At 38.0% G+C, this 12,895-nt stretch overlaps 1 protein-coding gene across 1 annotated transcript in view; it reads left to right on the top strand.

The window, feature by feature from the left end:
* Positions 1–2,511: 2,511 nt before the first annotated feature.
* The window catches only part of prkcq (protein kinase C, theta), a 25,122-nt gene continuing 14,738 nt past the window's right edge, over positions 2,512–12,895 (top strand). The window contains exons 1-3 of the mRNA XM_034075047.1: positions 2,512–2,585; positions 6,918–7,235; positions 10,686–10,885. Coding sequence (XP_033930938.1) covers positions 7,118–7,235; positions 10,686–10,885 — 318 coding nt within the window. The 5' untranslated portion in view covers positions 2,512–2,585; positions 6,918–7,117. The remainder of the gene's footprint in view (positions 2,586–6,917; positions 7,236–10,685; positions 10,886–12,895) is intronic.

Here is a 12,895-nt window from a genome sequence, read left to right as displayed (position 1 = left end):
TGTAAATAGTAATGATGACACTTTCCTCTGTGTGTTTATGAACAATTACACTCAACAATATAATTATTTAAGATGCCAAACACTCTCCATTTATAGCAAAAGGAAGTTACAACACACACAAAGACTTTCCTTCATGTCCTGTTGTACATTTGGAAACAAAAGTAGCAAGCTGATGCAGGGATAAGGCCATGTTCTTTGGAAGAACTTTGTCTTTTCAATTTATTATCTGAGATTTCAACAATCAAACAATACGAAGAACAACTGTTTGTACCTCTCTTTTCCTTATTAAAAACAAGCTTAATGCTGCCATCAAAACATAAGCAAAACATATAATTGAAAACAATTATTATACTGTATGTAAAAAAAAAAAGGAAGAAAAAAAAGTGTGTGTACGTGTATGTGCGCATGTGCGTGTGTGTCAGACATCGGCTGCCGTTATCTGCACTTAAGGGTATCTGCTCTCCTGATTTGTGATTTGCTGAGGAGGTGGAGAGGTTGGATGGAGGGATAAATGGAGGGATAGATAAACCTTTAATCAAAATGAAGATAATGGACACAAATTGAGGACCTGAGTCATATTCTGAACCTAAATGACATATATATTTATTGGATTGTGAGCAATATATCAAACTGGGTCACTTAATCTCCATTATTATTACTTTTTATTATTGCTTTCCCCAGATTCATCAACCTAAAAGTCTTTGTTGGCTTTGGATAAAAGCGTCAGCTCAATGCAATATAATGTAATGTAATGTAATGCTGCAAACACGAGGGCTAATGCACGAATACTGGCGCCTCCTGCTGGAGAAAATACTAAATAATTAAATCTAATGTGTGTCAATTTGGTCATTCTTTTTCTCACTGCAGAAAATATTCATGTCAGCAATTATTTAATTATAATTTAAAAAAGATTAAAGGGAGAAAAAAAGTCATTGTGTTTGAAATAATTAATTAAGCATTTTCTTAAATGTAATGTTATTACCGAAAAACGTTCTAAGATGGTAAATATTTAATTGTTTCTTTTAATGAAAAAAAAGATTATCTTGTGTTTTGTCGGTTCAAAACACTATAGAAGGTATATAATAAAAGTTTTAAAAAATGTATCATAATTATAATTTGCATTATTAAATTAAAGAGATTACAGGGGTTGGACTTGCACATCATTATTTAATGTATTATAACAATAAAATGATATTCAAGGATATGGTGTAGAGGGATATTTATTCATTCATATTCTTTTTTTAATACAATCATATTAGGGGTTTCTGATTCTGTGTCAAACATTTTTCCTGAGAGAAAAGGCACATTTCCCCTTAAAACTGGTTGAAGAATTCAGATGAAAGGTTATGTGTGATTCAGTGGGGAACATTAGATCAGCTTTCCACTGAAGTTCATGTTTTAATGTGACGATTCCCAAAATACCTCATGACTAAACATCCAAAAGCAGAACAGATTCAATTCATTACCGTTGTTAGTTGTTCCAATTAAATATCCTACTTCGCTAGTTACAAATCCCGGTCATCTGTTTCATTATACTAATAAAGCCACTACTACTAGGAAAAAAGTATGTTATTATATTGAACAATATATTATTGTTGGTAGTGTTATGTTTTCTCACTGCCAACATTATCAAATAATAGTGAATTCTGCATCTTAGAGCTCCTAAAGCACAATGTATCTCAATAAAGTCTCTTCTACAGTTATCTTACATTATTATACTGCCCTCACTTTACAAAAACAAAAGCAGGCAAACCACTCAAAAGTCAAAAATCTATTATTTTTTCATGTGTGTGTTTACTAAGAAATGCATTGGACATTTCTACTGCGATCACTGAATGTGTCCTACTTCTTTGTTTTTTTGTTTCATAAAGAAGTTTCACTTTGTATGTGGGTGGATAGATCAATGTGGCGTTCAATTGTCCTCGGAAATTGCAACTTCTGAATCAGGATTTGCTACAGCACAACAAACATTGAGACTAAAGGGAAACTAAATGTGTAGAAGTGAAATAGCAAGGAGACATAGCTGGAATTAGGCTTGGGAAATGTGCAATAGGAATATTTCTACCTGAATGCATAATCGACAACCCCCTACCTGAGAAATTGCAGAATCAGTCACATTAAATAAATAACTTAATTGTTTAATAAATAAAGCGTTTTATTTATGCGAGCACATCATTTTATTTCCAACATCTCTTACCATTTTATTGATATTTCTCTGTATCTTGTATATATAACTTTGCCATATTTGATTTTTCAAATTGTATTGCTATTGTCAAATTGTTTTCATTATTGTAGTACAGACATGTTTCCCATGTTAAAGTTTATTTGTAATATTATAATTATAGTTTTTTATTGTTATTATAATACTTCCCGCGAATCCCGCCTCTTTAAAAGAGTCCTGTAAATCAAACCAACTCAGAAGTCTCTCTCTGTGACAGTTGGGTCCAATTATTCCCAATATTCCTACAGTCTTTGAACGCCTCATGCATGACGGTTAAATGCACCGTCTCTCTTGAAGTGTGAGCAGTGATCGGATGGAGAGCAGCTTTAGTTTGCCAACATTAAACTTCAGTGTGCTTTTACAGGTTAGTACTCCTCTTTGTAATAGCTCCACAAAGTTTCTACTCATTTTAACTGAACTAGTCCTGCTATTGACCGAATCCAAGACATGTTTAGTTTGGGTGTTGTAAAATATAGCATGCATGAAAAGACTTTCACACTGTGGTAAGAACAAAACAATACGAGTGGCTGCATGTATGTGTCTTTGACATTTACTTATTGGTCTATTACAGGCTGAGAGTCACTATTTCAGTTCTCTCAGTTGCTTTTTGTCGTGAGACCGACAGTGGGAGATTGGTTATATTAGGCAAATAAGAAACTCAGAAGTGATGATGATAATATGTGTATATAATGTTGTGAATGGATTTCTTTTTTTACTACTGCGAGGTATGGTATATTTAGATCCTATATTTAAGTAAAAGTACCTCGATGTAAAAATGCTTCATAAAGTCCTGCATTTAAAACCTTACTTCAACTAAGAAGGCTTTCAGCTACATGTTACTTACATTTCAAAAGTTAAAGTACTCATTGTGCAACAGAATGACCCCAACAATTTACATTTAGGAAGGTACAAAGTGCAATATGTACCTCTTAAATACAGTCAGGCCAGAGCCATATAATAGATCTATCTATGTGGCACTGAGTCAGGTATACTGCAGGTGTTTCTAATTCATATCATAAGTACAGTATAATATACAGTATAGTACTTATTTTGCCGCCTTGCAAATACACGCATTTTAATGTTGATGCTGGTTGAAAGCAAACTCATAACTACTATATTAATCATATGTGTAAAATTAGACTCTGGATATAATAATAATAATAATACATTTGATTTATATAGCACACTTTAAAGACAACGTCATCTCAAGGTGCTTCACAAAGCTATAAGAAAAAAAAAAAAAGATATCTAAAAGGAGCATATTGGATAAAATATGACAATATAAAAAAGAAAAGATTAAGAGCATAAAAGGTTTAAAAATGAATAAATAAATGAAGTAAAGGATAGTCAGTAAAATGTGGTGCGGAACAGGTGGGTCTTGAGGCATTTCCTAAAAACTGAGAGTGATGCCGAGGGCCGTATGTTCTCTGGAAGCTGATTCCACAGACGTGGACCCAGGGAGGAGAAAGCACGGTCTCCCATGGTGACCAGTTTTGTCCGCGGAACAGCCAGGAGATTGTAGCTGGCTGACCTGAGTGTGCGTGAGGTATGGGAATGTTTTCTGGTTAGCAGTTCCTAAAATGTTGTGAAAGTGACATCAGAGTACTTTCGAAAATACTGTTAGTTACAAATCAAAAAGAAATTGTGCAGCAACTACAGCAACAATAAGACTATCTTTTAAGCAGAAAAACTAGACTTGGAGATACAAATAGTTGAATGGCCTCTCTTTACCTAGCCTTTTTGATGCTGTGTTAACTAGCATGCTATGTATTAATGAAGGCAGCTCAGGGTCTGCTTTGCGTGGACTTTCTGTTCTATCTTTGAATGAGTGACCACTTCAGGGACACTCTGAGCTATAGTCAAAAGCTTCTGTCACACACATGGACCTCCGGTCAACAACAACAACAAACACCCCCTGCTTCCCTGACTACTTCAAGCAGCTTTAACACACACACACATCCACACACACTCTTTGTGCTTTGATGGCACCCGGTGCACAGGGGTGAGGTGGGAGGCTCGTTTGACTTTAACCTCCCTCATGAAAGCTTTTTTGAAAGGTCACATTCCTGCCTGACCTTCCCTGTATCTCCATCTGTGTGTTTGAGGATGGGTGGGATGGCATTAAAGCACCCATGGGTGGGTCGCAGTAAAGCAAATCCACCTTTTTAAATGGCACCCTGATGCCTGCACACATAACAGTGTGTGACAGCTCCTGTTCAATGTTAAATAACCCAGATTGGCCCACTAGATCATTAAGGTGTACAAAGTGTGTGTGTCCTCATGTGTTGAAAAGCACATTAGACTTTAGTTTGAGCTGCTGTTTCTCAGCTTGTTTTAACAATGACCGCTCTGTGTTGGTTCTCTCTAAATCCTCTTACATTTAAAGTACAGTTGCTTCATGAGGAAGAAAGAGACCATGCTGTACTCACATTAGGATCAACTCTAAAGCTATACAGTATTTGGCTTTTTATGAAACTATTCACTTTATATTGTAAATTATGCAAGCTTTTAAAGACATATTGATCCTCTGCTTCAAATCTGTGCTATATGTTAACACCCAAACAAGTATGTAAACACGTATTTTAAAGAGTGAATATAAGTAATATTTCTACATTTATTTTTGTTAGGTTTGTGTACTCACATTATCTTAGATGTTTCCAACCATTTTCAGAGAAACCCGTTATCTTAATTAAGGTAAAGTGCGTTTCATTTGGTCCCCTGTAATGGTGACATATTCACTTAGATATCATAAATTCACATTTTAGTCCATTTTCAGCCACACTTTAAGAAGAATCTTTTCAGATCTTGGTGGTTTTTAACTCTTATCATTTTCCAGATGAAGCATTTAATTTGTTAGACATATGGATCTTAAGTTAGCAGAGAAACAAGCTGAGCTAACATGCAACACCTGGGCATCAATGTATGCTTTTTCACCATTTAGACTTTTACAAAGTAATCAAACAAGATGGAGAGATGATGCTAATCATGTACTGACTTCTATTCGTCTTTCACAAGCATTTTGCTGTTCTCTGACTTGCATCTCAAAGTGTAGAGCGTGTTTTTTTTAAACGTTTTCAATCTAATGTTTGCAACAGCCCCACCACAAAAAAAAAAAAAAAAGCGATAAGAGAGCCAGGAAGTGTGGTTACATCGTCAAAGCTGAAGCACCGGAAGATGTTCTCCTGCTGCAGTTAGCTGGTTCAAAATCAAGAATAGCACAAATGTAAGGCCAACTATGAGAATTAAAACAGTTACTAAATACGTGCAGTGGTTGGTTGATATGACAGCTAGCAACAAGGTGCCTCAGTTTCACATAGCAAGCTTACTCTTAATGACTCGGTAACAAAAATGTAGGACATTGCTTTAGAAAAAAATGACCTCACTTAACCATACTAACATGCAAATAAAACATGTTTAGTTTTGATGCGGTTTAACACATCTATGTTAAAATGAGTGAAAGTAAAATATTCCATGTTGAGAAATCTAAAACATCTCATTCATTCAATGTGACTGTGTGTTGTTCCCATGACACACAGACTCAGGGTCAGTGAGGCAAGTAGAGTGAAGAAGGAGATGACTCGCTGCTCCTGATCATCACAAAAGTTTTGCAGACTCAGGCGCATGTGGTCACGTATTCCTGATCTGCGTTTAGTATTTCAGCTCTATTAATAGTCAGCCTCCTCTCCACCCCACACACACACACACACACACACACACACACACACACACACACACACACACACACACACACACACACACACACACACACACACACACACACACACACACACACACACACACACACACACACACACACACACACACACACACACACACACACACATACCATGTATATATCACTTCAGGGGACATTACATTGACTTACATGCATTTCCTGGAGACTTATCCTAACCTTAACCATAACCAACACATGCCTAACCCTAACCCTTACCCTTAACCTTACCCTTACCCTAATCCTAAACCTAACCAAGTCTTCACCCTAAAATTAATGATTCCCCTCATGGGGACCTCCAATTTGTCCCCATAAGGGAAGCCAGTCCGCACACGTGACTTTAGGTCCCCACAAGTATAGTAATGCTAGACCACACACACACACACACACACACACACACACACACACACACACGCACGCACACACACACACACACGCTCACCTCTCTTTGGCAGGCCTCATATATCACATCGACCGTCAGCAAGACTTTGCCACCAGCAAATCTGCTGCAGAGGAGGCAACACAAGTAGTTACTGTAGTTAATCACACACGATCATTCTTTTCAATGATTCTTTTGAAATGTTCCCAAGGTTTTTAAGTGCTGACAGCTGCTTCTTACGTCTCCTGAAGGTATGTGTAGTTTTATTTCGGCTTGTTTATTATCTTTCTCTTGCTTTCGAGGAGTGAACAAGGCTCCTCAAACATTTTCCTGTCACTACATAACACACTTTTGATTTGATTTTCTGATGTGTTGGAGAAGTTTGCTGATTTTGTCAAAATATGTTTTTATTTCATTCTAAAATGGAGCACATTTCTCGACACCCATTTTCCCCAGGATAAATAAAACGTCCTGATTCTGATTTGAGAGCCAGCTGTAGCACAACAAGTTGAAACTCACTTTAGAGTTTGCTCGTGTGGTTACGAGTGATGTAATATCTCTTTCTCTGTGTCTTTCTCTCACAGGTAGTTTAAAGCATCAAGGGCGGAAATACAGAAACACCTCCTCTTCTGCCTCCTCCTCCTCCTCTTATCTTTACTCTGGTGAAAAAGGGGCAGTCTGCGAGGAAAGGAGGTTTTACAGCGCGAACAGAAGCCCTCAGATATCACCTGTTAAACTGTTCACTGGAGGTTGTTTGGATATTTGAGCGTAAAAAGCTGCAGCCATGTCTCCTTTCCTGCGGATTGGGTTCTCCAAGTTTGAGATGGATCCGGGCCTGGCCTACCACGAGGAGGTGCTGAACCCCTACTGTGCCGTTTACATGAAGGAGGCCATCGACACAGGTGAGGTACTGCTGGGTTGATTTCCATGTTGAGGAATATATAAGTTATGTGTGACGTAAACAATAAAACGTTGGGTTGTTAGATATGTGGCTCTTGCTCCTCCGTTTTTAACCTCTGGGTGAAACGTAAAAGCTTTTTGTACATTAACGTGAAAGTCGGACTGCCTATAACAGATTGACTCAACTTTAATTCCAGCTCATGAAAGCTGAAACATTTGCACCATATGGCTCTTTCTCTGACAAACATGAATTCCCCTTCAACACGGGAAGAGATTCATTGAATGTCCGGTAAGCACCTGGGTGTTTTGGATCAATATAAAAATGTGGAATTTATTTGAGACTATAACAATGCAACATGTGGCAAAAGGCAAAGTACGAGTCTCTGGAGAATCAGCTTTTTTACTTTCAAGTCATTTTTGTAAATGTAGCTTATAAGCCCCTAAAGATGAGCAAGTTTACATTTGTATAGATATATATAATGTAACACGAGGAGATGTGAGGTATAGGATGGCAGGCTCAAAGAGATAAAGATAGAACTGTAAAGGCGTGTGTCTGCATACATCTTTTAAAAGTTCATTCATTTTTCAATATCTCCATTGCAGTTGTTGAATGTCACATCTTTGGGACACTTCCCAGGGTGATAACAGACTCGGAGCAGATATCTTTGTTCTGCATTCGGTTATCTTTATCCGCTGGCGTATGCGAGTGCATTGTAGAGCTAAGAACAGAGAGGGAGGAAAGAGGAGGGCTCGGAGGTTTCTTTTCCTCCCTGAAACCACAAGACTGAGCCCAGAGAGGCCCGGTTAATATCATGTACACACTCCTCTCTCACTGCAGGGACCATTCATCTTACTTTCATGTCACACTACGTTACACATCTGTGTACATGCCTGAGTGACACACGAGCTAGCAATACAACTTAAAGGGGGAAATATGGAATACCCTGACACTGCTCATGTACTGCCATAATAATGAAAACATGAGCTACATTTAGGTGAACATGTACTGTCAATTATAGTTGAACATGATTGTTGATGCTATAGTGAACTCATTATGTTACTGTTATAGCTGGTGAACTGAAAGATGTTTCTACTTTGTATATTGTGAGTATCTTAACCTAAAGTATATTCATATATCATAATGTATTAGTTGATCAAACATATACTATTTGCCTCCAAAATGTAGTGCAGAAGAAGTATAGAGTAGCATCAAATGGAAATACTCAGGTAAAGTACAGCAACAGAAAAACTGTTCAAATCGCACAGGCAGGCCAAAAAGGAAACACACACACACACACACACACACACACACACACACACACACACACACACACACACACACACACACACACACACACACACACACACACATAGTTGTTCCCATCGGGCACTGCGGCTGATTCATCTTCAAATAAAAGTGATGGAAGAATTGGATAAACAGATTTGGCTATGAAGTCATGTACAAAGTGAAGAGTGTTTGAGGCGCTTTATATCTTTTCTGGACCAAATTCAGAATGCAACATTACAAATGATCATGGGGTTGTTTTTAAGGCAAGTGGCATAATTAGCAGTTAGCACTTTCTAACTTATCTGCTTTTTTTAATCCAGTTTAATGAACATTTTTAAAGTTTATATCGATTGTTGTTTATATTGAATATTACAAATATTCATTTATTCAATGTTTACTCTTAAATGAAATAGCGCATATGAAATCACATTTATAGAATCAAGTCAATCTTGTTGTAGGTTTTACTACAACAAGCCTTGGTTTAGTTGTTCTTAAGGGGGTCTTTTAATGCCAAGTGTACTTCACTCATAATACCACAAGCTTGGTAATTATCCCTTATGAGGATTAAGGATGTTGCGTAAATTATAGCTATTTATACCAGTTTTGAAAGGCAGAAGCAATAACTTTAAATGTATACGATTTAAAGTCTCCAATAAACATACTTAATCAAACACCAACAGATCATAGATCATCTGCTAAAAATGTGCTTTCCTTTATAAATTGTGAGGTGTCCTTGAAAAATGTAAACTCTTTTAAGGCGGCAAAGACTTCAAGCTAAATGCTACTATGGCACGTTTTCACAGAAAAACACAGGAACTGGCTCACACCAAAACACGTCACCTCTCTTTTTGCCGCGAGGTAACTTTCTTTGAAGCTGGTGTAGACTATGTGAGACAACACGGTGTGCTTTTATCAGACGGCAGCTGGCGATGAGCCGATGATGGAGAAGGCTGCAGATCACTTTAGGGGTAGAAAGCTTAGCGGGCTTTACTTTGGAGGCAGCAGCATGGCATGTGGCCGTTATGCAAGTGGATATATGTGATGATATTGCAGAGGAAAATCAGCAGATGTCAATTATTTCCTGGTATATTACCAGAAGTGTTTAGGCCATGTGATATGATTTAATCCCTCAAAACTGTGACACTATAATCAGGCTGCACCATGTGGACAAAATAACTTCATTGGGATCATTTGGACTGATATTGCGATAACGATACAGGACATATTAACCCATTGTTCTAATTATAATGATCAAATATAGTCAAATGATTATGTACTGCAAACAAAATGTGTTACCCATTATGACACTTTGCATAAGATTACCATATTTGAATGGAAATAAATCATATTTATCTGCTTTTAAATGACATTATCTAATCCCCAGAGATTGAAACACTGTACATTCATCCGTTTTCCCAGAGATTAATTCCTGGTGTTGGTTTTCCATTTGGCGGGAAATCTTCTCCATTTTCTAGATGTTAACATTTCAAATGTTTATGTTGAATCCTTAAAGGATCCGGCAGGAGATATTTTACATTTTTGTTATTTCCAACCTGTGATTTCAGCCGGAAGCCAATTTGTTCTTTGTGAAGATGTACAATCTCTAACAAAAAAAGTAATAAATTCATACATTCACTATTTAAAAAGTGCTTGATAATATTATAAATCAGCATTACCTTGTTTACAGAAGACCTTTCTTAAACATAAATAAGAAAAGGTGATTTTTTTTGGGGACTATTTTCATTGGCGGATTAATACAAATTGGTTCTCTAGTGATTATGTTGGGCAGCAGGATATGTTTAGCATTTAGCATGTATCAATGTTTTAATGTTATGTACAGTGTTGTAAGCATTAGGACACAATAAAAGGCCATTGTGCTGATGAATGGCAAACGTTAATGACTATTAAATCACCTTTACCATAAGATCAGCATATTTTAAATACTGATTTAAAAAAGGGAAGACACTCTAAAACTCCTGCAGTGAATGACAATTTTTTGTAGGACATTTATTTGGTTTTCGCACAGGATTTTTAGATATTTATTGGAATCAAAGTTCAAATAAAAAGTGAAAATCTCTAAAATATCTTATCTTTTGTCTGTTATTATCAAAAAGTAAAGAACCTGCCAAATTAAGTAGCTTCTTTGTCATTTTTGTTTTTCCAGAGAAGGGCCAAGTGCACAAGCAGAAGAAGCCCACCATGTACCCCCCATGGAGCACCACGTTCGATGCCCACGTCCACCCCGGGCGCATCATGCACGTGATGGTGAAGGACCGCACGGCCGAGCTCAAGTCCGAGGCCACCGTGGCTCTGGACTCTCTGGCAACGCAATGCAAGAAGGAGAACAGCAAGCTGGAGACCTGGGTGAGTGTTCACATTAGCATTTAAATATATGTTAAAACTCTCATGGTGTGATCTGAACCAATCAAATATATTTTACTAAATGTGGAGAATACCGTGTGTGTGTGTGTGTGTGTGTGTGTGTGTGTGTGTGTGTGTGTGTGTGTGTGTGTGTGTGTGTGTGTGTGTGTGTGTGTGTGTGTGTGTGTGTGTGTGTGTGTGTGTGTGTGTGTGTGTGTGTGTGTGTGTGTGTGTGTGTGTGTGTGTGTGTGTGTGTGTGTGTGTGTGTGTGTGTGTGTGTGTGTGGACTGATGAGCATCAAGGTTGGCTGACTCCTGACTCCAAGTAGCTCTTGAAGAAGTCTTTAGCCTAGGGGTTCACATACTTCTTCCACCCTGCACTGTGAATGTTTACATGGTGTGTTCAATAAAAACATGAAACATATAATTGTTTGTGTGGTATTAGTTTAAGCAGACTGTGTGTGTCTATTGTTGTGACTTAGATGAAGATCAGAACACATTTTATGACCAACTGATGCAGAAATCCAGGTCATTCCAAAGGGTTCACATTTCACTTTTTCTTGCAACTGTAACATCTCTAAACACAAAGTAAGCTCTCACCTCTCACATATTTCTAGTGAAGTAAAAAGTAGCGGTACTGCATGTAAAGGGAAGTACCAAGAGTTGTTCTGAACAAATACACATACTGTAAGGTTACACATTTACCCAACAAAAGGTCCCAGTTCGACCCATCAATGAGTGCAACCTCAGAGGTGATAATCTCATGTCATCCTGTCATAGTAAACTGCAACATCGAGTATTTAGGGCAGTGTGGTGTGTGTGTGTGTGTGTGTGTGTGTGTGTGTGTGTGTGTGTGTGTGTGTGTGTGTGGTGTGTGTGTGTGTGGTGTGTGTGTGTGTGTGTGGCGTGTGTGTGTGTGTGTGTGCGTGCGTGTGTGTGTGTGTGTGTGTGCACGTGTGTGTGTGTGTGTGTGTGTGCACGTGTGTGTGTGTGTGTGTGTGTGTGTGTGTGTGTGTGTGTGTGTGTGTGTGTGTGTGTGTGTGGTAAGGAGGCCATAATATTTTTGACTCATGGCTGAAATTAAGTTTCTCCAGCTCTCCCCAGGTTGGCAAAAAAATGCATCTCAAAATGCATCAGATTGATGCTTTAAAATATGGAATATTCAACATTTTCTTCCGGGGGAGCATGCCCCCGGACCCCCAGAGGGATAATATCCTTCTCACCTTTTTCACCCCTAACCCGTTTTTCATGTCTGGTGTGTTGAATTGAGCAACAGGCCCAGCGGTGTTTGTACGGTTGAGATTATGAAACTTCATGACTCTGACCTTGGAGGAAGAAGTGTGTGTGTGTGTGTGTGTGTGTGTGTGTGTGTGTGTGTGTGTGTGTGTGTGTGTGTGTGTGTGTGTGTGTGTGTGTGTGTGTGTGTGTGTGTGTGTGTGTGTGGTGTGTGTGTGTGTGTGTGTGTGTGTGTGTGGTGTGTGTGTGTGTGTGTGTGTGTGTGTGTGTGTGTGTGTGTGTGTGTGTGTGTGTGTTTTTCCTGGACCCGCTTTTTGGCAACTCCAGCTAAAAATCCAGATGGGTTTACTCAATTTCGAGTCAAATGAGTAAATGTTAGAAGTGGTAATCCGTCTTTTATTCATTAACAAAATGAACAAATGGGCTTTTTTAGACTACATTCATTATGCGTTTTATGAGAGTAATACCAGGAAAGCAAAAATAATAACATTTCTGATTAGATTAACCTGTGCCTCTCCTCCTATGATGTATTAAATATCTGCAGTGAAAGAAGTCTATGTTGTACCCTTGATGGGTTTTTCTTGTGTTGTGTAACAAGCTCTGTTTTAGTAATCCCAACTAAATCCTTTTTAGAATACATAACACCACTGTATACCAAGATCTAATGTGTTTAACTAATACAATAATAAGGACAATCCAATAAAAAAGTTAAGGAGACATTTTCTATTTGGAATGAAAATAATGAGCATGAATTATAAATCCTAGAGCAGTTGTTTCT

This window comes from Pseudochaenichthys georgianus, chromosome 23 (genome assembly GCF_902827115.2).
Source record: "Pseudochaenichthys georgianus chromosome 23, fPseGeo1.2, whole genome shotgun sequence".
Classification (NCBI taxonomy): Eukaryota; Metazoa; Chordata; class Actinopteri; order Perciformes; family Channichthyidae; genus Pseudochaenichthys; species Pseudochaenichthys georgianus.
The sequence above is the reverse complement of the archived record's forward strand: the minus strand, read 5'-3'. Positions and strand labels throughout refer to the sequence as shown.